Source organism: Argopecten irradians, chromosome 2 (assembly GCF_041381155.1).
Source record: "Argopecten irradians isolate NY chromosome 2, Ai_NY, whole genome shotgun sequence".
Taxonomy (NCBI): Eukaryota; Metazoa; Mollusca; class Bivalvia; order Pectinida; family Pectinidae; genus Argopecten; species Argopecten irradians.
Window position 1 is genome coordinate 41435367 of NC_091135.1, and position 25275 is coordinate 41460641.

Here is a 25275-nt window from a genome sequence, read left to right on the forward strand (position 1 = left end):
CGCTAGGGGCCATGATTTCTTAGGGTCCATTTTTTTCCTGAAACCTTATGTTCTAAAGAAGCCATATGCAAAGTTTCATGCTTTCTTCAAACTTTGAACGATTGAACCACTTTACCTTCACAGTTACATCTTCCAAAATCTTTATCAACATTTTATTCGTAGAATTGGTCTCTTTAGAGTCCTGTTTCGCCACTCTAAAAGTCTCCACTCTGAACACCAACGACACCAAATGGGCCTATATGGGGATTGAATGTATTTTTCTGATTCTCATAGCGACTATGAATAGCAGAAGCTATCTACATATCACGTGGAGCGCGTTATATCCATATATTTACATTAGAATAATTCAAGGAAATAATAATTATTGAAAGGTTATTATATTTTATTTAATTATGACACCCATATACGACGAGAAACGAGATTAATGGAACAGCTGGATGACAAAGTCGTTCCACAACGTCGCGTTTCCAAGCTTCCGCCTTCCGGGCGACTTTTTTTTTTGCAAATTACAAACGATAAACAAGAAAATATAGTTAAAATAATGAAAACAAGTCAGATTGCCTTATGGATTTTACCCCGTGAACAGAGTCATTTAGATCCTCATTGAAGATAATTTGCCACATATACCCGCTGAACAACATTCGGGAAGAAAGTCATATAAGAAGAGTTGTATTGTGACTGTCTTCATTTCAGTGTTATATTTCACTGTAATGTAATTATTCTAAATATAGTAAAATATATACAAATAACAGATTTTAAAATACATTATGTATATTAATCAGCTCAATAATTAAGCCGTTTACATCTTTTCACATCTACATATCACCGCGTGATTTTGGTCATCTGTCCATGAGTTGGCCAGTTTCAGTCCTGCCCTGTTGGTCAGAGTTCTGATCTGGTCCATTGTGTATTTACAGCTAACTCCTGTTCCTGACTCGTGGAGATATAGCCTCTCGTCCCTTTCCATTTCCAACCTTAAACCAAGTCCAGCTGTTGGTGAAACACCAAAAGATTATTAAACCGAGGTCAGTTTTGTAAAATAATCGTATACAGAAACAATTCAAAGAAATAACGGATAATTTTTCACAATTTCACAGAAAATAAATGCGTAATCAAGAACTCGATTCATACAGGTTTGATTCCAAGGTAGCTATGTTAATCATACATTTTCAAACCGTTGTCATGGTAACTATACCAATCAACCCTTCCCTGTCAATTAAGTTATTTATGTTAAAATCCATTACTATATGTAGACGAGTTACAAACAAAAACCCGATCGAAATATATTTTTTCGTGCACTTGGATTATGAGTTGTTAGGGAACCAGTACTTGACTTACTTCTGACAAACTATTGAAAACACATTCCTACATAATTAGTAATCTATTAGCATCTTTATAGCGTAAATTTTGTGCGTGCAATTACATATTGATGAAAAATGAAATATCGATACATTTTCTCTTAATTCGATAATTACTTCCTTGCTTTCGTTAGAAATGTCATATTCATATTTTGTATTACTTACGTATATGGTATGTCACATGCTGTGTTACTTACGTATAGGGAATGTCACATGATGTGTTACTTACGTATAGGGAATGTCACATGCTGTGTTACTTACGTATAGGGAATGTCACATGATATGTTACTTACTTATAGGGAATGTCACATGATGTGTTACTTACGTATAGGGAATGTCACATGATGTGTTACTTACGTATAGGGAATGTCACATGATATGTTACTTACTTTTAGAGAATGTCACATGATGTGTTACTTACGTATAGGGAATGTCACATGATATGTTACTTACTTATAGGGAATGTCACATGATGTGTTACTTACGTATAGGGAATGTCACATGATGTGTTACTTACGTATAGGGAATGTCACATGATATGTTACTTACGTATAGGGAATGTCACATGATATGTTACTTACCTATAGGGAATGTCACATGATGTGTTACTTACGTATAGGGAATGTCACATGCTGTTTTACTTACATATAGGAAATGTCACATGCTGTTTTCTTACCTATAGGGAATGTCACATGATATGTTACTTACGTATAGGGAATGTCACATGATATGTTACTTACGTATAGGGAATGTCACATGATATGTTACTTACGTATAGGGAATGTCACATGAAATGTTACTTACATAAAGGAAATGTCACATGTTGTTTTCTTACCTATAGGGAATGTCACATGATATGTTACTTACGTATAGGGAATGTCACATGTTGTTTTCTTACCTATAGGGAATGTCACATGATATGTTACTTACGTACAGGGAATGTCACATGATATGTTACTTACTTATAGGGAATGTCACATGATGTGTTACTTACGTATAGGGAATGACACATGCTGTTTTACTTACGTATAGGGAATGTCACATGCTGTGTTACTTACATATAGGAAATGTCACATGCTGTTTTCTTACCTATAGGGAATGTCACATGCTGTATTACTTACATATAGGAAATGTTACATGCTGTTTTCTTACCTATAGGGAATGTCACATGCTGTGTTACTTACATACAGGGAATGTCACATGATATGTTTCTTACGTACAGGGAATGTCAAATGATATGTTACTTACGTATAGGGAATGTCACAGAATGTGTTACTTACGTATAGGGAATTTCACATGATGTATTATTTACGTATAGTGAATGTCAAATGATATGTTACTTACATATAGGGAATGACACATGATATGTTACCTACGTATAGGAAATGTCACATGATATGTTACCTTCGTATAGGGAATGTCACATGATATGTTACTTATTTATAGAGAATGTCACATGATGTGTTACTTACGTATAGAGAATGTCACATGATATGTTACTTACTTATAGGGAATGTCACATGATATGTTACTTACTTATAGGGAATGTCACATGCTGTGTTACTTACGTATAGGGAATGTCACATGATATGTTACTTACGTATAGGGAATGTAACATGATATGTTACTTACGTATAGGGAATGTCACATGATATGTTACTTACGTATAGGGAATGTCACATGTTGTGTTCTTACCTATAGGGAATGTCACATGATATGTTACTTACGTATAGGGAATGTCACATGATATGTTACTTACGTATAGGGAATGTCACATGATATGTTACTTACGTATAGGGAATGTCACATGATATATTACTTACGTATAGGGAATGTCACATGCTGTGTTACTTACGTATAGGAAATGTCACATGATATGTTACCTACGTATAGGGAATGTCACATGATATATTACCTACGTATAGGGAATGTCACATGCTGTGTTACTTACTTATAGGGAATGTCACTTGATGTGTTACTTACGTAAAGGGAATGTTACATGCTGTGTTACATACGTATAGGGAATGTCACTTGATGTGTTACTTACTTATAGGGAATGTCACTTTATATGTTACTTACGTATAGGGAATGTCACATGATATGTTACTTACTTATAGGGAATGTCACATGATATGTTTCTTACGTATAGGGAATGTCACATGATATGTTACTTACGTATAGGGAAGGTCACATGATGTGTTACTTACGTATAGGGAATGTCACGTGCTGTTTTACTTACATATAGGAAATGTCACATGCTGTTTTCTTACCTATAGGGAATGTCACATGATATGTTACTTACGTATAGGGAATGTCACATGATATGTTACTTACGTATAGGGAATGTCACATGATATGTTACTTACGTATAGGGAATGTCACATGAAATGTTACTTACATAAAGGAAATGTCACATGTTGTTTTCTTACCTATAGGGAATGTCACATGATATGTTACTTACGTATAGGGAATGTCACATGTTGTTTTCTTACCTATAGGGAATGTCACATGATATGTTACTTACGTATAGGGAATGTCACATGATATGTTACTTACTTATAGGGAATGTCACATGATGTGTTACTTACGTATAGGGAATGACACATGCTGTTTTACTTACGTATAGGGAATGTCACATGCTGTGTTACTTACATATAGGAAATGTCACATGCTGTTTTCTTACCTATAGGGAATGTCACATGCTGTATTACTTACATATAGGAAATGTCACATGCTGTTTTCTTACCTATAGGGAATGTCACATGCTGTGTTACTTACATACAGGGAATGTCACATGATATGTTTCTTACGTACAGGGAATGTCAAATGATATGTTACTTACGTATAGGGAATGTCACATGATATGTTTCTTACGTACAGGGAATGTCAAATGATGTGTTACTTACATACAGGGAATGTCACATGATATGTTTCTTACGTACAGGGAATGTCAAATGATATGTTACTTACATACAGGGAATGTCACATGATATGTTTCTTACGTACAGGGAATGTCAAATGATGTGTTACTTACGTATAGGGAATGTCACATGATGTATTATTTACGTATAGTGAATGTCAAATGATATGTTACTTACATATAGGGAATGACACATGATATGTTACTTACATATAGGGAATGACACATGATATGTTACCTACGTATAGGAAATGTCACATGATATGTTACCTTCGTATAGGGAATGTCACATGATATGTTACTTATTTATAGGGAATGTCACATGATGTGTTACTTACGTATAGGGAATGTCACATGATATGTTACTTACTTATAGGGAATGTCACATGATATGTTACTTACTTATAGGGAATGTCACATGCTGTGTTACTTACGTATAGGGAATGTCACATGATATGTTACTTACGTATAGGGAATGTAACATGATATGTTACTTACGTATAGGGAATGTCACATGCTGTGTTACTTACGTATAGGGAATGTCACATGCTGTGTTACTTACGTATAGGGAATGTCACATGATATGTTACCTACGTATAGGGAATGTCACATGATATGTTACCTACGTATAGGGAATGTCACATGCTGTGTTACTTACTTATAGGGAATGTCACTTGATGTGTTACTTACGTATAGGGAATGTCACATGCTGTGTTACTTACGTATAGGGAATGTCACTTGATGTGTTACTTACTTATAGGGAATGTCACTTGATGTGTTACTTACTTATAGGGAATGTCACATGATATGTTTCTTACGTATAGGGAATGTCACTTTATATGTTACTTACGTATAGGGAATGTCACATGATATGTTACTTACTTATAGGGAATGTCACATGATATGTTTCTTACGTATAGGGAATGTCACATGATATGTTACTTACGTATAGGGAAGGTCACATGATGTGTTACTTACGTATAGGGAATGTCACGTGCTGTTTTACTTACATATAGGAAATGTCACATGCTGTTTTCTTACCTATAGGGAATGTCACATGATATGTTACTTACGTATAGGGAATGTCACATGATATGTTACTTACGTATAGGGAATGTCACATGATATGTTACTTACGTATAGGGAATGTCACATGAAATGTTACTTACATAAAGGAAATGTCACATGTTGTTTTCTTACCTATAGGGAATGTCACATGATATGTTACTTAGGTATAGGGAATGTCACATGTTGTTTTCTTACCTATAGGGAATGTCACATGATATGTTACTTACGTATAGGGAATGTCACATGATATGTTACTTACTTATAGGGAATGTCACATGATGTGTTACTTACGTATAGGGAATGACACATGCTGTTTTACCTACGTATAGGGAATGTCACATGCTGTGTTACTTACATATAGGAAATGTCACATGCTGTTTTCTTACCTATAGGGAATGTCACATGCTGTATTACTTACATATAGGAAATGTCACATGCTGTTTTCTTACCTATAGGGAATGTCACATGCTGTGTTACTTACATACAGGGAATGTCACATGATATGTTTCTTACGTACAGGGAATGTCAAATGATATGTTACTTACGTATAGGGAATGTCACAGAATGTGTTACTTACGTATAGGGAATGTCACATGATGTATTATTTACGTATAGTGAATGTCAAATGATATGTTACTTACATATAGGGAATGACACATGATATGTTACCTACGTATAGGAAATGTCACATGATATGTTACCTTCGTATAGGGAATGTCACATGATATGTTACTTATTTATAGGGAATGTCACATGATGTGTTACTTACGTATAGGGAATGTCACATGATATGTTACTTACTTATAGGGAATGTCACATGATATGTTACTTACTTATAGGGAATGTCACATGCTGTGTTACTTACGTATAGGGAATGTCACATGATATGTTACTTACGTATAGGGAATGTAACATGATATGTTACTTACGTATAGGGAATGTCACATGATGTGTTACTTACGTATAGGGAATGTCACATGTTGTTTTCTTACCTATAGGGAATGTCACATGATATGTTACTTACGTATAGGGAATGTCACATGATATGTTACTTACGTATAGGGAATGTCACATGATATGTTACTTACGTATAGGGAATGTCACATGATATGTTACTTACGTATAGGGAATGTCACATGCTGTGTTACTTACGTATAGGGAATGTCACATGATATGTTACCTACGTATAGGGAATGTCACATGATATGTTACCTACGTATAGGGAATGTCACATGCTGTGTTACTTACTTATAGGGAATGTCACTTGATGTGTTACTTACGTATAGGGAATGTCACATGCTGTGTTACTTACGTATAGGGAATTTCACTTGATGTGTTACTTACTTATAGGGAATGTCACTTGATGTGTTACTTACTTATAGGGAATGTCACATGATATGTTTCTTACGTATAGGGAATGTCACTTTATATGTTACTTACGTATAGGGAATGTCACATGCTGTGTTACTTACTTATAGGGAATGTCACTTGATGTGTTACTTACGTATAGGGAATGTCACATGCTGTGTTACTTACGTATAGGGAATTTCACTTGATGTGTTACTTACTTATAGGGAATGTCACTTGATGTGTTACTTACTTATAGGGAATGTCACATGATATGTTTCTTACGTATAGGGAATGTCACATGATATGTTACTTACGTATAGGGAATGTCACATGCTGTGTAGCTTGGATATACGCCCTTACGTAACTCATATCCGAGTTTGGATCAGATACAAAGTCCATTACATATCGGAACAGATCAGGGTTGACCTCACTGCCATACTCTCGGTTCAGTCTCGTTATAGTGTTCAGGAAGAGTTTCTTGTGAAGCCCTATTTCAAATATAAAGTACTCATCGTGTTATTTTCATTCCTGTATCTTCATCAACGTTTACACTTTGGTGGTGATATAACGAGTGTAGACAATTATTTTTTTTCTGCCATTTCTATTAGACCAATGCCTTCATTTCATATCTTTCACCCAACAGAATATTTCTTTTCGTATTCATCTGATCTTATCTTATCTTATCTCATTACACAATTAAAATATCATTCATTGTTGATATTATTTTTCTGATCCCGAGCAAAATCAAAATAAAATAGGGGCCAAAATCAATGGCCATGATTGTTTAAAATCATTATTATAGTCGAAACTCCAGCTATACATGATTATTTGACCTCTAATTACATAGCTACGATTACGTGTATTTTCCAATATTTAACTTCAAACTATTGTAAAAAGGTACTTGCCGTTTTTGTCGTTATATGCCTTCAGTATGGAGTGTTGATCCTGTGTGATATCAGTGCTGAATATCAAGTGACAGTCATCTGGAAACAAAGGAACAAGGTGTGCCAAAATGATTATGCTAGGATCATACGGGCAGCATGAAAACAAGTAGGCCACAAACGTTTTAATGTTGGCTTCAGAAGTTTCTAACGGTATTGACCTAGATAATTGAGATTATTTGAAGAAAAGGAAATTTCTATATGTGATAAAGTAATGCAAAGAATATAATTATGGCGTAGTGATTTCAATTATCGTGAAATTTGTTTTGTCTTTTCCCTAAGGTATGTCAAATTATGCATAATTTCTTGAATATTAATTCCCATTTAAAGCCATGCATATTAATATATTCGTGTATCTTATTTATGAAAATAATAATTTCATTTTACTTTGAACAGATCTTCATCAAATTTCTTTCCATAATGTCTGATTGTTCGTCATTTGTTAATTCACCAGTGACATTCGTAACAACAAAACTAAATATAGATCATACCCGTCATAATGTCCGATATCAACCTCAGAGTTTCAACTTGGTCATGATAGGTAAGATTCAAGATGGCGTTAAACCACAGTATAAGCTTCGGTCCCTCCAGTTGTCTGCAACAAAAAATGTTAAAATAAATATTTTGCTTTACAGTAAAGGTTTCTTAAATCGCAACTTGAACTAATATAAAATGTAACAACTGTATGATAAATATAGGAGGCTTTTGATACCCAAATAAGATAATAGTTTTTAACTGGTTTGTGTTATTATTATCAAGGTACCATCTTTAGAAAAGCATAAGAAAAATCATTTATTAAAATGTATTTTTTTAAAGTGTCGGGGAAATTTCGAAAACATTAATAATTTAATCATTTAGAAATATTCCTCGCTCAACCTTTTTGTAGATACACTTATTTAGTGTAACGTTTTGACCAACCTGAAATGTTCGATACCGTTGATGTAGTTGTAGAGACACTTTTATTAAGTGTAAAATATTAGCAAACCTGAATTTTTCGATCCCGTTGACGTAGTTTTCTGCTGTTGGATGAATAACTAACTGTCTACCATACTCATGGTGTAATATGTCCACTGTACGCATTAGAAACTCTGTAACCGTATCAACAACAAAACATGGCAAGGGGGAGAGGAAAAGTTTTAAATTGTTTAAGATGAATGCAAAAATAAATATCTCAGAGGACAGATAAAAAGCATTAATTTCACGAGAAGCAGATGCATCAATGAATTGTACAAAATGTCAGTTACCGGTACATAAGGTCTCGTTTACTTAGAAACATCTAGAGAGCTAGTATAGCCTTCGAGATTGTATGGTTTTATATAAAAACCGAATAGGAATTGCCTTGGTATTTTACGTACTCTCTACTAGTAGCTATAAATACGAGTAATGCATACCTTTGGATATGTCTAAAGGATAAAATGACAGTTGTGTTTGGGCCTTGAGAAGCTGGTCTATTACATATCTGGTCTTGGAACAATTACCACTCCCAAGGTCAATCAGTTTGTATGGTGTTTCCTTATTTGGCACGATGTCCTACAAATGAATAAACTCCTATATAGTTTTTCTCAAAGGGTTGATTTTTAATATGAGTAACAAGGACTTTGTTCTCATAGGAAAAGACATTTTAAAGTTTTTCTTGTGTCAAACAATGCTATTCATTGTTGGCATTTGGGTGGAACTATTTTGACATATTATTGCTAGAGAATGTCTTCGTTTGATATCCAATCTCAATCCTTATTGAATTGTATGTATGGTGAAAATATGACTTAGTGAACACCTTCATGACTTAATGTCAAGGAATCGGCAGCAAGTTATTTTACACCAGTGACATGTTACAGGATATCAGGCGGACTGAATAATAAAAAAGGTTGATCGTTACATTTCTGATAACATTTTACAAGAGTGACTTTAGCTGTCTGATGTGCATTCTGTTGATTTTCATATAGACTGGTTATTTTTCAAGGCTTAGATGTTCAAAAGATAATTAGCCTAGGTTAATAAGAAGAGGCCTTGACGGTCACCTGAGTGCTGATACAGAAAGAGCATTGCAAAGTTGGTTCAAATCTGTAAGAAGCATTTACGAATTAGAATAAACTTTTAAGTTGAACCTTCGCATTTGAATTTTCATTTTTTGTTTTTAATTTTGATAATTAGTGTATAATGTTACCGAACCTTATGCTTAAAATTCCAATTTGCTTTGCCAACGTAAAATAACAAAACCAAATTAGAAGTCAGAAAATGCTATCTCAGGCTAATAATTCTAACCCAGTTTGACTATTTTCCTATGAAAATAATGTTCCTAAATGTGTATTTGTTATATAAATTATAGTAAATTTGACCCCCTCCCCGGGGAAAATCTGAGATCATAGGGCCATGAAATTCACAATTTTGTAAAGGACCTTTTAAAACCTCCCAATCTATGAAGAGTATCTGGTTCCATCAAATCTGTGAATTCGGAAGAAGATTTTGAAGTTTTAGCCTATTTGACACCTTTGGGGCGCCCCTATGGCTCCTGGGGGTCGGCCAGGACCAATATAGATATGACGATAAAATGCTATCTCAGGCTAATAATTCTAACCCAGTTTGACTAATTTCCTATGGAAAATAAGCAAATAACGTTCATAAATGTGTTTTTCCTATATAAACTATTGTAAACTTTACCCCCTCCCCGGGGGAAACATGAGACCCCAGTGTCATATAATTCACAATTTTTGTAAAGGACCTTAAGACCTTTCCATCTATGAAGAGTATTTGATTCTACCAGTTCCAGATTTTCAGAAGAAGATTTTTGAAGTTTAAGCCTATTTGACCCCTTTTGGACCCGCCCCTAAGGCCCCTGGGAGTCAGTCATGGAAAATTTGTTAATAGGATTCAATGGCCATCGCATAGGAATAATTCTGACAACATTTGACTAATTTCCTATTATAAAAGACTAAATAATGCTCCAAAATGTCTTTTCACTATATAAACTATAGTAAACTTAACCCCCTCCCCAGGGGGAAACCGGAGACCCCAGGGTCATATGATTCACAATTTTTGTAGAGGGCCTCGAGACCTTTCTATCTATGAAGAGTATTTGATTCTACCACATCTGTGAGTGGAGAAGAAGATTTTTTGAAATTTTAGTCAATTTTAACCCCTTTTGGATCCTCCCGCAGCCCCCTGGGAGTGGGGGTAATATAATTCACAATTTTGATTGGCCTTATGCCTTAGAAGGTTTGTGTAAAATTTCATTGAAATTGCTTCAGCGGTTTTGAGAAGAAGTCGAAAATGTAAATTGTTTACGAACACACGACGGACGACGCACGACGCACGACGACGGACAAAAGGCGATTAGAATAGATCACTAGAGACTTAAGTTAAAATAATATTTTGAAAAACAAAATTTACAGATTTTTATAAAAAAAATAAAAATGAAGTATTCCATTCTTTACCTACATTTTTGAGAAGAGAATTGATTATAATCATATTTTTTAGAAATTAAGCAATGGCAATTTCACTTAAAAAGTAATAAACCTTTTGAACAACCGGTCCCTGAACGATATGACCTTTGCTTTACCTGTATGTTAGACTTTAGACAGGACGTCATGCACCTGTACAGGTAATAATCATTGTTTTTCGCAGTATCCCTACAGTCTAGTTCTAGCTCTGATCCTAGGCTGTCATATTTATACCAAGCAGGAATGTATTTCGGAGAGGAGGTCAATCCCGCTATCAATTTCTGTTCCTTGGTATCAGTCATGTTTTCTGAAATTTAAACGCAAAAATTACAACTCGGCTACTCTACATATCCCGGGCCAAATTCACGAATTCACGCCAGTTAATTATAAAATATTAAAATTATATATTTCAGGGGAAACTCCAAATTGTTAGGAACATATTTTTGTCGCCAAATGAACACACCCTTTTATTTACTTGTGTCTACAGCAGGTACTGCAAGCGTTTGTTTGACTGGATTTGACAGAAAATACGCTTTGAGTCCTTTTTTACCATGGCATATCTATGGCAGCAGTAATGTATATTGCGCAACCAATACGGGGGTTTCGAAATCACGAAATGGCATGGGCAAAGTACGATTCACCGTCAATACATCCCACATTCCTGTGATTGGGACGTCATATTTTTCTATGTGATTTTCTTAATCACTGGAAGGTGATACTAATCGACGGTGCTTCGTACTTATTTTGGGATTTTGAAACCCTAGTATTGATATCAATACAAAAATTCAATGCTTTGATGATAATTGAAAATAGTGAGGAGACGGTTTCGAGAAATTGTTATTATTTTGAGTATTTGCCCACAAATCTTCATGTTTGCCCCAAATACAACGGTTGAATACTATTTCTCACAACCAATTTTCATATCATGTTCAGTGTTCCTATAAATACATGTATATGATAGAAGTATTTTTTTACAATTTACAATCGCCATCTCGATTTGTAAAGTTTTAGCATATTATCAAAATTTACAGAATGCTCAACAATTTACGAGTCAAGAGTAATACGATTATGATTTTTATTTTCATTGTGTCCTCGAAAGAGTAATATTTCTTGATAATTTCAACGGTATGTTACATGAAATACAATGTTAAAGTCTATGAATTATTCCAAGAGATAAATACATGTACCTACCTATTCGATAGGACGTTCCTTCAACATGCCAATTTCTATCCTAACCCAGAGATGTCATACAGTGGATTAATTGCTAAGAATCGTCATAGGTAGGTATTAATACCTGTACATTTCAGAAAGTCGTGAACTTGGCGGAGTGACAGGCATAAAAAAACACAATATCCATGGCTTACGTGTCTAGTATTACACAAATTTAAGTCATTTGGATGTAACGTTAATAACTATTGTCGGATCCAGTGGCCGTCTGTGCAGAAACGTGATATTTCGGGTTGACATTTCACCAACCTTGAACCAAATTTCAGTCAATCTCGGCATATCATTATATAACTTATGGAAAGATAACCTTTGTGACAGTTCAGGACCAATACACAGGGGAGACATTTCTTGTCTTTGTTGTGCTTTTTGTTAACCCACACATTGGCTATACATATTTTTTCAAAATGATTATATTATGTATTTTTGATTCTATTGCACGTCTTTAAAAGTTTTGTTTTTATTGAATTTTCAAATTGATAAATTCTTAGTCAGCCTACATCAGCCAGACCTTTTTATTCGCTTTAATTGTTGCCTTATTCTTTCGCCAGTGTGCAGATACATGAAAAGCAGCTAAGTATTTAGTTAATGTATACATGTAAAGTACGTAGTAAGAGTACTAGTGTTAAGTTTAACGGTATTTGCTTTTAAGAGTTATGTTCCCTCCTTTGCTTGGGTTTGTTGGAGTTATTACCCTTAGATAACCGGCGTCTCTTGTAGGGCAACTACCCAGCTGATCGGTCAATTATTTTGTTTGATGCTGAGGTCTTTCTCATCAGTCAGCTATATTGGATCTTGAAAAGAAAAAACCTCTTTTAAGACTTTTTTATTCTGAATTTTTACAACAATTTAAGTGGAATGACTTTTCCGGTGAACATCGGCGTATGCTTGTACAATTTATAGAAAGATAACATTTTGTCACTAATCAGAATAAATACATTTATTTCTATTTTCGCGCCCTGAAATCGCTTCAAAGGATTCTATACATCAGATTTTGTTCAAATCTACATATGCACGCTTGAATATTGAAAAATACCCTTGTATACTGTAGAAGTGGAACTATTCGCGTTGTCCGTGAAACGCGGATATAGTAATTAGTACACAATTTACATGTGAATAACTTTATCATGGATTCACAGTGCAAGAAATGGTTGACTAAGCGGGAAAAAAAATTCTGCTCAAAAAATCTAAACATCTGTTTTGATAAACGAGATGTGAAAGTGATACATATGTATGTCCGGTACTATGTACTTATACGTCGAAAATGACCGATTATACGGTACAATGCACTGATATGTCGAAAATGACCGGATATACGGTACTATGTATTGATATGTCGAAAAAGACCGGTTATACGGTACCATGCACTGATATGTCGAAAATGACCGACAGTACGGTACAATGCACTGATATGTCGAAAATGACCGATTATACGGTACCATGCACTGATATGTCGAAAAAGACCGATTGTACGGTACCATGCACTGATATGTCGAAAATGACCGACAGTACGGTACAATGCACTGATATGTCGAAAATGACCGATTATACGGTACCATGCACTGATATGTCGAAAATGACCGATTATACGGTACCATGCACTGATATGTCGAAAATGACCGATTTTGAGGTACTAAGCACTGATATGTCGAAAATGACCGGATATACGGTACTATGTACTGATATGTCGAAAATGACCGGATATACGGTACTATGTACTGATATGTCGAAAATGACCGATTATACGGTACTATGAACTGATATGTCGAAAATGACCGGATATTCGGTACTATGCACTGATATGTCGAAAATGACCGGATATACGGTACTATGCACTGATATGTCGAAAATGACCGGATATACGGTACTATGCACTGATATGTCGAAAATGACCGATTATACACTACTATGAACTGATATGTCGAAAATGACCGGATATTCGGTACTATGCATTGATATGTCGAAAATGACCGGATATACGGTACTATGCACTGATATGTCGCAAATGACCGGATATACGGTAATATGCACTAATATGTCGAAAATGACCGGATGTTACGGTATTACGGTACAAAGCACTGATATGTCGAAAATGACCGGATTTACGGCACTATGCACTGATTTGTCGAAAATTACCGGATATACGGTGCTATGCACGGATATTTCGAAAATGGCCGGATATACGGTACTAAGCACTGATATGTCGAAAATGACCGGATATACCGTACTATGCACTGATATGTCGAAAAAGACTGGATATACGGTACTATGTACTGATATGTCGAAAATGACCGGATATACGGTACTAAGCATTGATATGTCGAAAATGACCGGATATACGGTACTAAGCACTGATATGTCGAAAATGACCGGATATACGGTACTGATATGTCACTGATATGTCGAAAAACCGGATATGTACTATGCACTGATATGTCGAAATGACCGGATATACGGTACTATGCACTGATATGTCGAACATGACCGGATATACGGTACTATGCACTGATATGTCGTGACCTGCTATACGGTACTATGTACTGATATGTCGAAAATGACCGAATATACGGTACTATGCACTGATATGTCGAAAATGACCGGATATACGGTACTTTGCACTGATATGTCGAAAATGACCGAATATACGGTACTAAGCACTGATATGTCGAAAATGACCGGATATACGGTACTATGCACTAATATGTCGAAAATGACCAATTATACGGTACTATGAACTGATATGTCGAAAATGACCGGATATTCGGTACTATGCATTGATATGTTGAAAATGACCGGATATACGGTACTAAGCATTGATATGTCGAAAATGACCGGATATACGGTACTTAGCACTGATATGTCGAAAATGACCGGATATACGGTACTATGCACTGATATGTCGAAAATGACCGGATATACGGTACTATGCACTGATATGTCGAACATGACCGGATATACGGTACTATGCACTGATATGTCGTGACCTGCATATGTACTATACGGTAATATGTACTGATATGTACAAACACAGATGGCGACTGAAAATGACCGCTCATAATCGATACTTTACGGTAATATGCACTGATATGTCGAAGCGAAAATGACCGATAAATTGAGGTTGTGAAAAAGGTTTTATGATAAATGATTTATTTCAATGTATACGGTACTAAACATGCACTGATATGACTGACCAGACCACGCGCTGACCGGTATATCGTGGTATGCACTGATATGTCGAAAATGATGCCCGGATATACGGTACATGTATGCACTGATATGTCGAAAATGACCGGATCAATATTTAAATTATATACGGTACTATGCACTGATATGTGATATCGAGTCGAAAATGACCGGATATACGGTAACTATGCACTGATATGTCGAAAATGACCGGTCTATACGGTACTATGCACTGATATGTCGAAAAAATATTACATTTTGATATGGATATACGTAGTACTAAATTTACTAAAGGGATATACGGTACTATGCACTGATATGTCGAAAAATGACCGGATATACGGTACTATGCACTGATATGTCGAAAATGACCGGATATACGGTACTATGCACTGATATGTCGAAAATGACCGGATATACGGTACTATGCACTGATATGTCGAAAATGACCGGATATACGGTACTATGCACTGATATGTCGAAAATGACCGGATATACGGTACTATGCACTGATATGTCGAAAATGACCGGATATACGGTACTATGCACTGATATGTCGAAAATGACCGGATATACGGTACTAAGCACTGATATGTCGAAAATGACCGGATATACGGTACTAAGCACTGATATGTCGAAAATTACCGGATATACGGTACTAAGCACTGATGTGTCGAAAATGACCGGATATACGGTACTTAGCACTGATATGTCGAAAATGACCGGATATACGGATCTATGCACTGATATGTCGAAAATGACCGGATATACGGTACTATGCACTGATATGTCGAAAATGACCGGATATACGGTACTAAGCACTGATATGTCGAAAATGACCGGATATACGGTACTAAGCACTGATATGTCGAAAATGACCGGATATACGGTACTAAGCACTGATATGTCGAAAATGACCGGATATACGGTACTATGCACTGATATGTCGAAAATGACCGGATATACGGTACTATGCACTGATATGTCGAAAATGACCGGATATACGGTACTATGCACTGATATGTCGAAAATGACCGAATATACGGTACTAAGCACTGATATGTCGAAAATGACCGGATATACGGTACTATGCACTGATATGTCGAAAATGACCGATTATACGGTACTATGAACTGATATGTCGAAAATGACCGGATATACGGTACTATGCATTGATATGTCGAAAATGACCGGATATACGGTACTATGCACTGATACGTCGAAAATGACCGGATATACGGTACTGTGCACTGATATGTCGAAAATTACCGATTATACGGTACTGTGCACTGATATGTCGAAAATTACCGGACATTCGGTACTATGCATTGACATGTTGAAAATGACCGGATATACGGTACTATGCATTGATATGTCGAAAATGACCGGATATACGGTACTATGCACTGATATGTCGAAAATGACCGGATATACGGTACTAAGCACTGATATGTCGAAAATGACCGGATATACGGTACTATGCATTGATATGTCGAAAATAACCGGCTATACGGCACCCGAGTAAAGTATGCATGTACATATTATATATCATATATGGTATTATATTTCATTAAGCAATACATTTGCACAATATAAAGTTATCTTATGCATGGGATAGGATTGTTGACGTAGAGCAGGAAGGAAGGGGAGTTTGCATTTGTCATGATTACAGCGGAAAGTGGAAATTCGAATTGAATAACACAAAATGCAAAATTGTTGTAATCGGAATATTGCACGTCAGCTCGGTCTTGTTGAAATAGGTTCTAAGGTATAACTTGTTCTCAAGTTTGTATTGGAACTATAATATCAGTCGGAATGTCCAATGTGGAACGTGTGACCGCACCGTGTGATAAAGAAAGAAGAACTATTCACTCGATCATCTTCCGCTTTTCAAGAGTAATTTGTACAAAAACGTGGTTTTGCCATCTGTTCTCTATTGATGTTAACGTTGGGTACATGTGCGTGCGATCTTTCACAACTAGCTTGTTTCCAACACAACGCAGCGAAACTTATTCTTGGTGCACAACGGCGATCAAAATCGGACTTGATCGAGCCCATGCTTGGCTTATTTCGTATACCTGTCGAGATTGACAGAAGAAAGTTGTGTTTCCTTCAGAAACTGATATCTTTAGAACAGTCGTTTTAAGGTTAGCGAATCTTCATCGAACGTTTATATTTCTTTTTAAATGTACAAGTAGGGATACTTTCCCTTGTGCTCCACGTTGACATTATCAGTCACCCATAATACTAGATTGTTTGTTTTGTGCAACCAGTCCTTCCATGACGTTTATAGTTCATAACTGTGATTATTAAAGAGCTCTCTGTGACAGTTTTCTACAAAAAGTCCTGGCTGAACTCGGGTATTGTGTCTTCAATACTGTCATAAGCAAAAATGACATTTCATTTGCTCGAACCCTTTTAGGCGAAACGGCGAGAGTCACGTCCCTTTCAAGGATGATACTACCAGAAAGACATTCCTGATAAAATCGGCTAGGTTCATCGCGAACGCTTCGCGTTTTATTCAGCTGTGAAATTGACTTCGTTAACAATTTGCACAAAAGATTAATGGCTTACCTATTACTCTTTAATTTATACTGATTAAATTGTTCCCATTTTTCGCTTTTTACTGCCGATTTATATTGTATCTCCTCCTGGAGGAAATAAAGTTGGATGATGATTAAACGCCAATTATGAAAAAATAAGTCCATCTGGTGCTATAATATATCTGAGAAAATATGCATATACAGATAAATGTATCATATTATATTTCATTTAGCAATAGTTTTGCACATATTAACTTATCTTATAAATGGGATAGGATTTGGTAGGTGGAACAAGAGGGAGGGGAGTTATCGAGCATATGCATTGAATGTATCGTAATTTTCATAATTTTGGTAACTTTGGGTGGCGAACAAAATATTACTTGATTTGTGCGTATGAAAATGATGGCACATATATCTTATCTTGTTTTATTTTGATGGTTATTATTTCTCTAATTTTGTGTCCCTTTCAAACAAAACCACTGAGCAAGTGTTGACTCTTAATTACATTTATAATTTTGATTCACTGACTTTTACGCCTTACTACATGTCAATATTTATTTACTTTTACGACTTTTCAAACGTTGATAGACAGTCGCGCCATTTTAAGTCTATTGTATTTTTAAAAACGAACTACCGTTTCTGTTTCAGTTTAAAGTGCAACTAAAATGTCCATTCGTGTGTTCATCACATGTGATCATTCAAGCGTAGCTAAGGTCAATAAGCCATGACTGAATGGCAAATTCGCATGCTGTGATCAATCGCTTTATTCCCTTACAATGACGAATCAATACTGAAAATTGTTGATGTCCTTTTTGGAATTTCCGTAAAAGAGAAAGTTACCTTTGCTGAGATCTTGTATATTTATGTCCATTCGCCAAATGGCTGGAGTCGTCCCGGATCGATCAGCCTTCCTACTTATATACCTTTCCTGTCAGATATTCAAATTAATGGAAAACTATAGTTCATAGAAGTGGTCACTATTAAATATTTCATAACGAAAAAATGTAGGTGCGTGTACAGACGTGTAAGTGATGTAGCGATAAATAGTCGTATGGGCGTCTTCGTTCTCATTATTATCACATTTCAATATTCAAAAGCAATAAAAAAATATTGTTATTTCTGCAAACAATCTATCAACATTTTCACATTAATGGTAATAATTTTGATAAGATAAATCAGATGGTTAGATAAAATGTGAATTACGAATTATTTTCAGATAAGATGTGTACTTAAGTAGAATTTTATGGTACAATACATCAGTGTATTGTTGCAAAGAAATCAAGAGCAAAATTGATCAGAATAAAATACGATAGATACAATTTATGTTGCTTAATATTACACCTTGCATATTTTAATACAAATGAAAATGAAATTAATAAGCTTTAAACGTATGGGTTGCAGATGTGGTCTTGTGTGTGCATGAACCCCACATACAAGATGTTATCACATGTACATTGCACATCTAGAGTTACTGGTTTTAATTAGTCATACTTACATAACATAATCGTTCTATCTTGATATTATTATGACATACCGACAAAATGCAAATTCAATAAATATTTTGATATCTAATAAATAATGAGTGGAATTCACTTGTGAAAACTATAAGAATACAATGCATATTACAACAATCTTGACATTGTGTATCATAACATGCATTGGTATAAGATGAAGCCTGATATTACACATTATTAAAGACATGATGTGGTCATCGCGAACGCTTCGCGTTTTATTCAGCTGTGAAATTGACTTTGTTAACAATTTGCACAAAAGATTAATGGCTTACCTATTACTCTTTAATTTATACTGATTAAATTGTTCCCATTTTTCGCTTTTTACTGCCGATTTATATTGTATCTCCTCCTGGAGGAAATAAAGTTGGATGATGATTAAACGCCAATTATGAAAAATAAGTCCATCTGGTGCTATAATATATCTGAGAAAATATGCATATACAAATAAATGTATCATATTATATTTCATTTAGCAATAGTTTTGCATCATATTAACTTATCTTATAAATGGGATAGGATTTGGTAGGTGGAACAAGAGGGAGGGGAGTTATCGAGCATATGCATTGAATGTATCGTAATTTTCATAATTTTGGTAACTTTGGGTGGCGAACAAAATATTACTTGATTTGTGCGTATGAAAATGATGGCACATATATCTTATCTTGTTTTATTTTGATGGTTATTATTTCTCTAATTTTGTGTCCCTTTCAAACAAAACCACTGAGCAAGTGTTGACTCTTAATTACATTTATAATTTTGATTCACTGACTTTTACGCCTTACTACATGTCAATATTTATTTACTTTTACGACTTTTCAAACGTTGATAGACAGTCGCGCCATTTTAAGTCTATTGTATTTTTAAAAACGAACTACCGTTTCTGTTTCAGTTTAAAGTGCAACTAAAATGTCCATTCGTGTGTTCATCACATGTGATCATTCAAGCGTAGCTAAGGTCAATAAGCCATGACTGAATGGCAAATTCGCATGCTGTGATCAATCGCTTTATTCCCTTACAATGACGAATCAATACTGAAAATTGTTGATGTCCTTTTTGGAATTTCCGTAAAAGAGAAAGTTACCTTTGCTGAGATCTTGTATATTTATGTCCATTCGCCAAATGGCTGGAGTCGTCCCGGATCGATCAGCCTTCCTACTTATATACCTTTCCTGTCAGATATTCAAATTAATGGAAAACTATAGTTCATAGAAGTGGTCACTATTAAATATTTCATAACGAAAAAATGTAGGTGCGTGTACAGACGTGTAAGTGATGTAGCGATAAATAGTCGTATGGGCGTCTTCGTTCTCATTATTATCACATTTCAATATTCAAAAGCAATAAAAAAATATTGTTATTTCTGCAAACAATCTATCAACATTTTCACATTAATGGTAATAATTTTGATAAGATAAATCAGATGGTTAGATAAAATGTGAATTACGAATTATTTTCAGATAAGATGTGTACTTAAGTAGAATTTTATGGTACAATACATCAGTGTATTGTTGCAAAGAAATCAAGAGCAAAATTGATCAGAATAAAATACGATAGATACAATTTATGTTGCTTAATATTACACCTTGCATATTTTAATACAAATGAAAATGAAATTAATAAGCTTTAAACGTATGGGTTGCAGATGTGGTCTTGTGTGTGCATGAACCCCACATACAAGATGTTATCACATGTACATTGCACATCTAGAGTTACTGGTTTTAATTAGTCATACTTACATAACATAATCGTTCTATCTTGATATTATTATGACATACCGACAAAATGCAAATTCAATAAATATTTTGATATCTAATAAATAATGAGTGGAATTCACTTGTGAAAACTATAAGAATACAATGCATATTACAACAATCTTGACATTGTGTATCATAACATGCATTGGTATAAGATGAAGCCTGATATTACACATTATTAAAGACATGATGTGGTCATCGCGAACGCTTCGCGTTTTATTCAGCTGTGAAATTGACTTTGTTAACAATTTGCACAAAAGATTAATGGCTTACCTATTACTCTTTAATTTATACTGATTAAATTGTTCCCATTTTTCGCTTTTTACTGCCGATTTATATTGTATCTCCTCCTGGAGGAAATAAAGTTGGATGATGATTAAACGCCAATTATGAAAAATAAGTCCATCTGGTGCTATAATATATCTGAGAAAATATGCATATACAAATAAATGTATCATATTATATTTCATTTAGCAATAGTTTTGCATCATATTAACTTATCTTATAAATGGGATAGGATTTGGTAGGTGGAACAAGAGGGAGGGGAGTTATCGAGCATATGCATTGAATGTATCGTAATTTTCATAATTTTGGTAACTTTGGGTGGCGAACAAAATATTACTTGATTTGTGCGTATGAAAATTATGGCACATATATCTTATCTTGTTTTATTTTGATGGTTATTATTTCTCTAATTTTGTGTCCCTTTCAAACAAAACCACTGAGCAAGTGTTGACTCTTAATTACATTTATAATTTTTGATTCACTGACTTTTACGCCTTACTACATGTCAATATTTATTTACTTTTACGACTTTTCAAACGTTGATAGACAGTCGCGCCATTTTAAGTCTATTGTATTTTTAAAAACGAACTACCGTTTCTGTTTCAGTTTAAAGTGCAACTAAAATGTCCATTCGTGTGTTCATCACATGTGATCATTCAAGCGTAGCTAAGGTCAATAAGCCATGACTGAATGGCAAATTCGCATGCTGTGATCAATCGCTTTATTCCCTTACAATGACGAATCAATACTGAAAATTGTTGATGTCCTTTTTGGAATTTCCGTAAAAGAGAAAGTTACCTTTGCTGAGATCTTGTATATTTATGTCCATTCGCCAAATGGCTGGAGTCGTCCCGGATCGATCAGCCTTCCTACTTATATACCTTTCCTGTCAGATATTCAAATTAATGGAAAACTATAGTTCATAGAAGTGGTCACTATTAAATATTTCATAACGAAAAAATGTAGGTGCGTGTACAGACGTGTAAGTGATGTAGCGATAAATAGTCGTATGGGCGTCTTCGTTCTCATTATTATCACATTTCAATATTCAAAAGCAATAAAAAAATATTGTTATTTCTGCAAACAATCTATCAACATTTTCACATTAATGGTAATAATTTTGATAAGATAAATCAGATGGTTAGATAAAATGTGAATTACGAATTATTTTCAGATAAGATGTGTACTTAAGTAGAATTTTATGGTACAATACATCAGTGTATTGTTGCAAAGAAATCAAGAGCAAAATTGATCAGAATAAAATACGAGAGATACAATTTATGTTGCTTAATATTACACCTTGCATATTTTAATATAAATGAAAATGAAATTAATAAGCTTATAAACGTATGGGTTGCAGATGTGGTCTTGTGTGTGCATGAACCCCACATACAAGATGTTATCACATGTACATTGCACATCTAGAGTTACTGGTTTTAATTAGTCATACTTACATAACATAATCGTTCTATCCTGATATTATTATGACATACCGACAAAATGCAAATTCAATAACTATTCTAATATCTAATAAATAATGAGTGGAATTCACTTGTGAAAACTATAAGAATACAATGCATATTACAACAATTTTGACATTGTGTATCATAACATGCATTGGTATAAGATGAAGCCTGATATTACACATTATTAAAGACATGATGTGGTCATTATCATACTTAAGAATACATTCTATGACTAGCATAGATATTATCAAATGCAGTATATTCTGACACCACTTACTTAGTAACTCTTTCCACCAACCTCTTAGGATACTTTTGCAGCAAGCACACCTTCATGATGTACATCGCTAATGAAGAAAGACGAACATACCGTCCTTGTTAGTCAAGGTATTTTTTTTTACATATATGTAAAATGTATTGTATTTTGAAAAAATGGATATTTATTCCTTTATGTATGTGTCAGTGTTGAAGGACAAAGTTACAGTCCTTGTTAGTTAAGTTTAAATATAAATCTAAAAACTAAATATATATATGTGAAACACATTGTATTTTGATAAAATGGTTATTTATTCCTTTATATATGTGTCAGTGTTGAAAGGGGGTAGACGTAATTCTATACATAAATTCAAAGTATATGTATGTTGCATGGAGCGTAACGGAAAAATTTGATTCTTTAAAAATAAAATTTTGATTTTTATCATTTTTTGCCTAACAACTTAGATCCCAAGCATCGGAACAATGAACTGATGTATGGAAATAATATCAAAGACTTGTTGTAACTGTGCAGTGTTCTTACTAATCACATAAACTTCTTTCATACTTTAAACAGAAAATGATGGATCAAATTACGACATAACCGGCCGTTTTGCCAATTTTGTAATCGGCACCTCATAATTAAAAAGTTATGTTAAACACACGTTTGTTGTAGTAATATTTATATGTGAAATTAAGTATTGAAAATTTTCATAACAAAACAAAAATATTTCAACGTGCTATGAACGTTGCTAGTTGATCGACGTATAAGCAACAAGGAAGTAAAGTTGATTATATGGTAAAACATGCTAAGGATTGGTTTTATGACAAAGTTGCATATAAACAATCCGGCCTACAGGTAGTTTTGCTACCGCTTACATAATTGAAAGTTTTGTCTTTATTTTCCATATAAACTAGTAATGTGATAAATAGAAGTTTAGACTCGTGGATACGTAATATGAAATCTATTTAACTCATTGAACGCATTGGATACCCACTCGTGTAAAATCATCTTTATCAGCTAGTTGATAGGGATATGAATTCCATAATCCTAACCTCCAGACAAAATCGAAAGCTTTTTCGAAATCTATAAAAGCTCTCAATTAAAGAATATAACGAAAATTTGTGATCTATCAATAGTGCTGGGTCTACAATTTTTCGTAAAACGTATCCCCTTTATTTTATGTTCAGTAAATGTTTATCATCTGAAATATTTTAATTTCCTCTAATTTGTGAATATCAGAGTGATCAAAATGTGTGTCCGATACTTCAACAAAATCAGGTAGCTCTGCAGTTCTACTATTAAAATCACCAAGTAAACAGATACATTCTATACTTAAAATCTCCACGTCTCGGATTCAATAAATTATTTCAATTTACTGAAAACAATCGATTCTTTGTTTTCATGTTCTCATATTAAATTATTTGACAAACATAATCCCCAATCAGGGATCTTTTACTTAAGGAACAAATGCCTAATTAGCATATTAGCAATACGTGTAATAATTTGATACACGCATGGCATGAGAAGAGTGAAGCTCTAGATAAGTTCTAGACTGGGTGATGTTTAGTTGTAGATCTTCCAGAAAGAAAGAGAATTATACATTGTATTTTTCAATGTATGACTACTAAACAGCTAAATACGGTAATGTTCATATCGAATGTCGTCAAATAGGTTGAAATATATTAGCACATATATATTAGTATGGAAAAAATAGTTCTAATTGTTATCATATGGTAAGTAAAAATACCAGGATCGCATGGAACAATTGTAATTAGTTATTATCTTACCTTTTGTATGAAATCAAGTAGTTCTATCCATGTTTTAAGTCCTCTGTTAGTTTTGAAGTGTTGTTATCAGGTATCCATACATGTATTGAACGCTTGAATGTACACAAATGAATGCAACAAATACGATTTTGTTTAAAAGGTCACATTGCATAATTACATGTACAATGTATCTTAAAACTTGTGATTCATTTA

At 34.3% G+C, this 25275-nt stretch overlaps 1 protein-coding gene across 8 annotated transcripts; it reads right to left on the reverse strand.

The window, feature by feature from the left end:
* Nucleotides 1-374: 374 nt before the first annotated feature.
* On the reverse strand, nucleotides 375-25275 carry LOC138315519 (histidine N-alpha-methyltransferase-like). Of its 8 annotated transcripts, none has more exons than XM_069256595.1 (12): nucleotides 25084-25275; nucleotides 23321-23387; nucleotides 22376-22463; nucleotides 20620-20707; nucleotides 18865-18952; nucleotides 11194-11381; nucleotides 9029-9167; nucleotides 8623-8725; nucleotides 8129-8232; nucleotides 7602-7679; nucleotides 7011-7184; nucleotides 375-990 (listed from the first exon to the last, which is right to left on the reverse strand). In XM_069256595.1, the coding sequence occupies exons 5-12, from the start codon at nucleotides 18893-18895 to the stop codon at nucleotides 800-802; spliced, it is 1008 nt and encodes a 335-aa protein (XP_069112696.1). In that variant the 5' UTR covers nucleotides 18896-18952; nucleotides 20620-20707; nucleotides 22376-22463; nucleotides 23321-23387; nucleotides 25084-25275; the 3' UTR covers nucleotides 375-799. The 8 variants fall into 8 exon arrangements, with proteins under 8 accessions (XP_069112696.1, XP_069112701.1, XP_069112698.1 ...); XM_069256600.1 differs by lacking the exon at nucleotides 25084-25275 and adding an exon at nucleotides 12993-13092 and having other exon boundaries at nucleotides 23321-23437; XM_069256597.1 differs by lacking the exon at nucleotides 25084-25275 and adding an exon at nucleotides 19811-19887 and having other exon boundaries at nucleotides 23321-23437.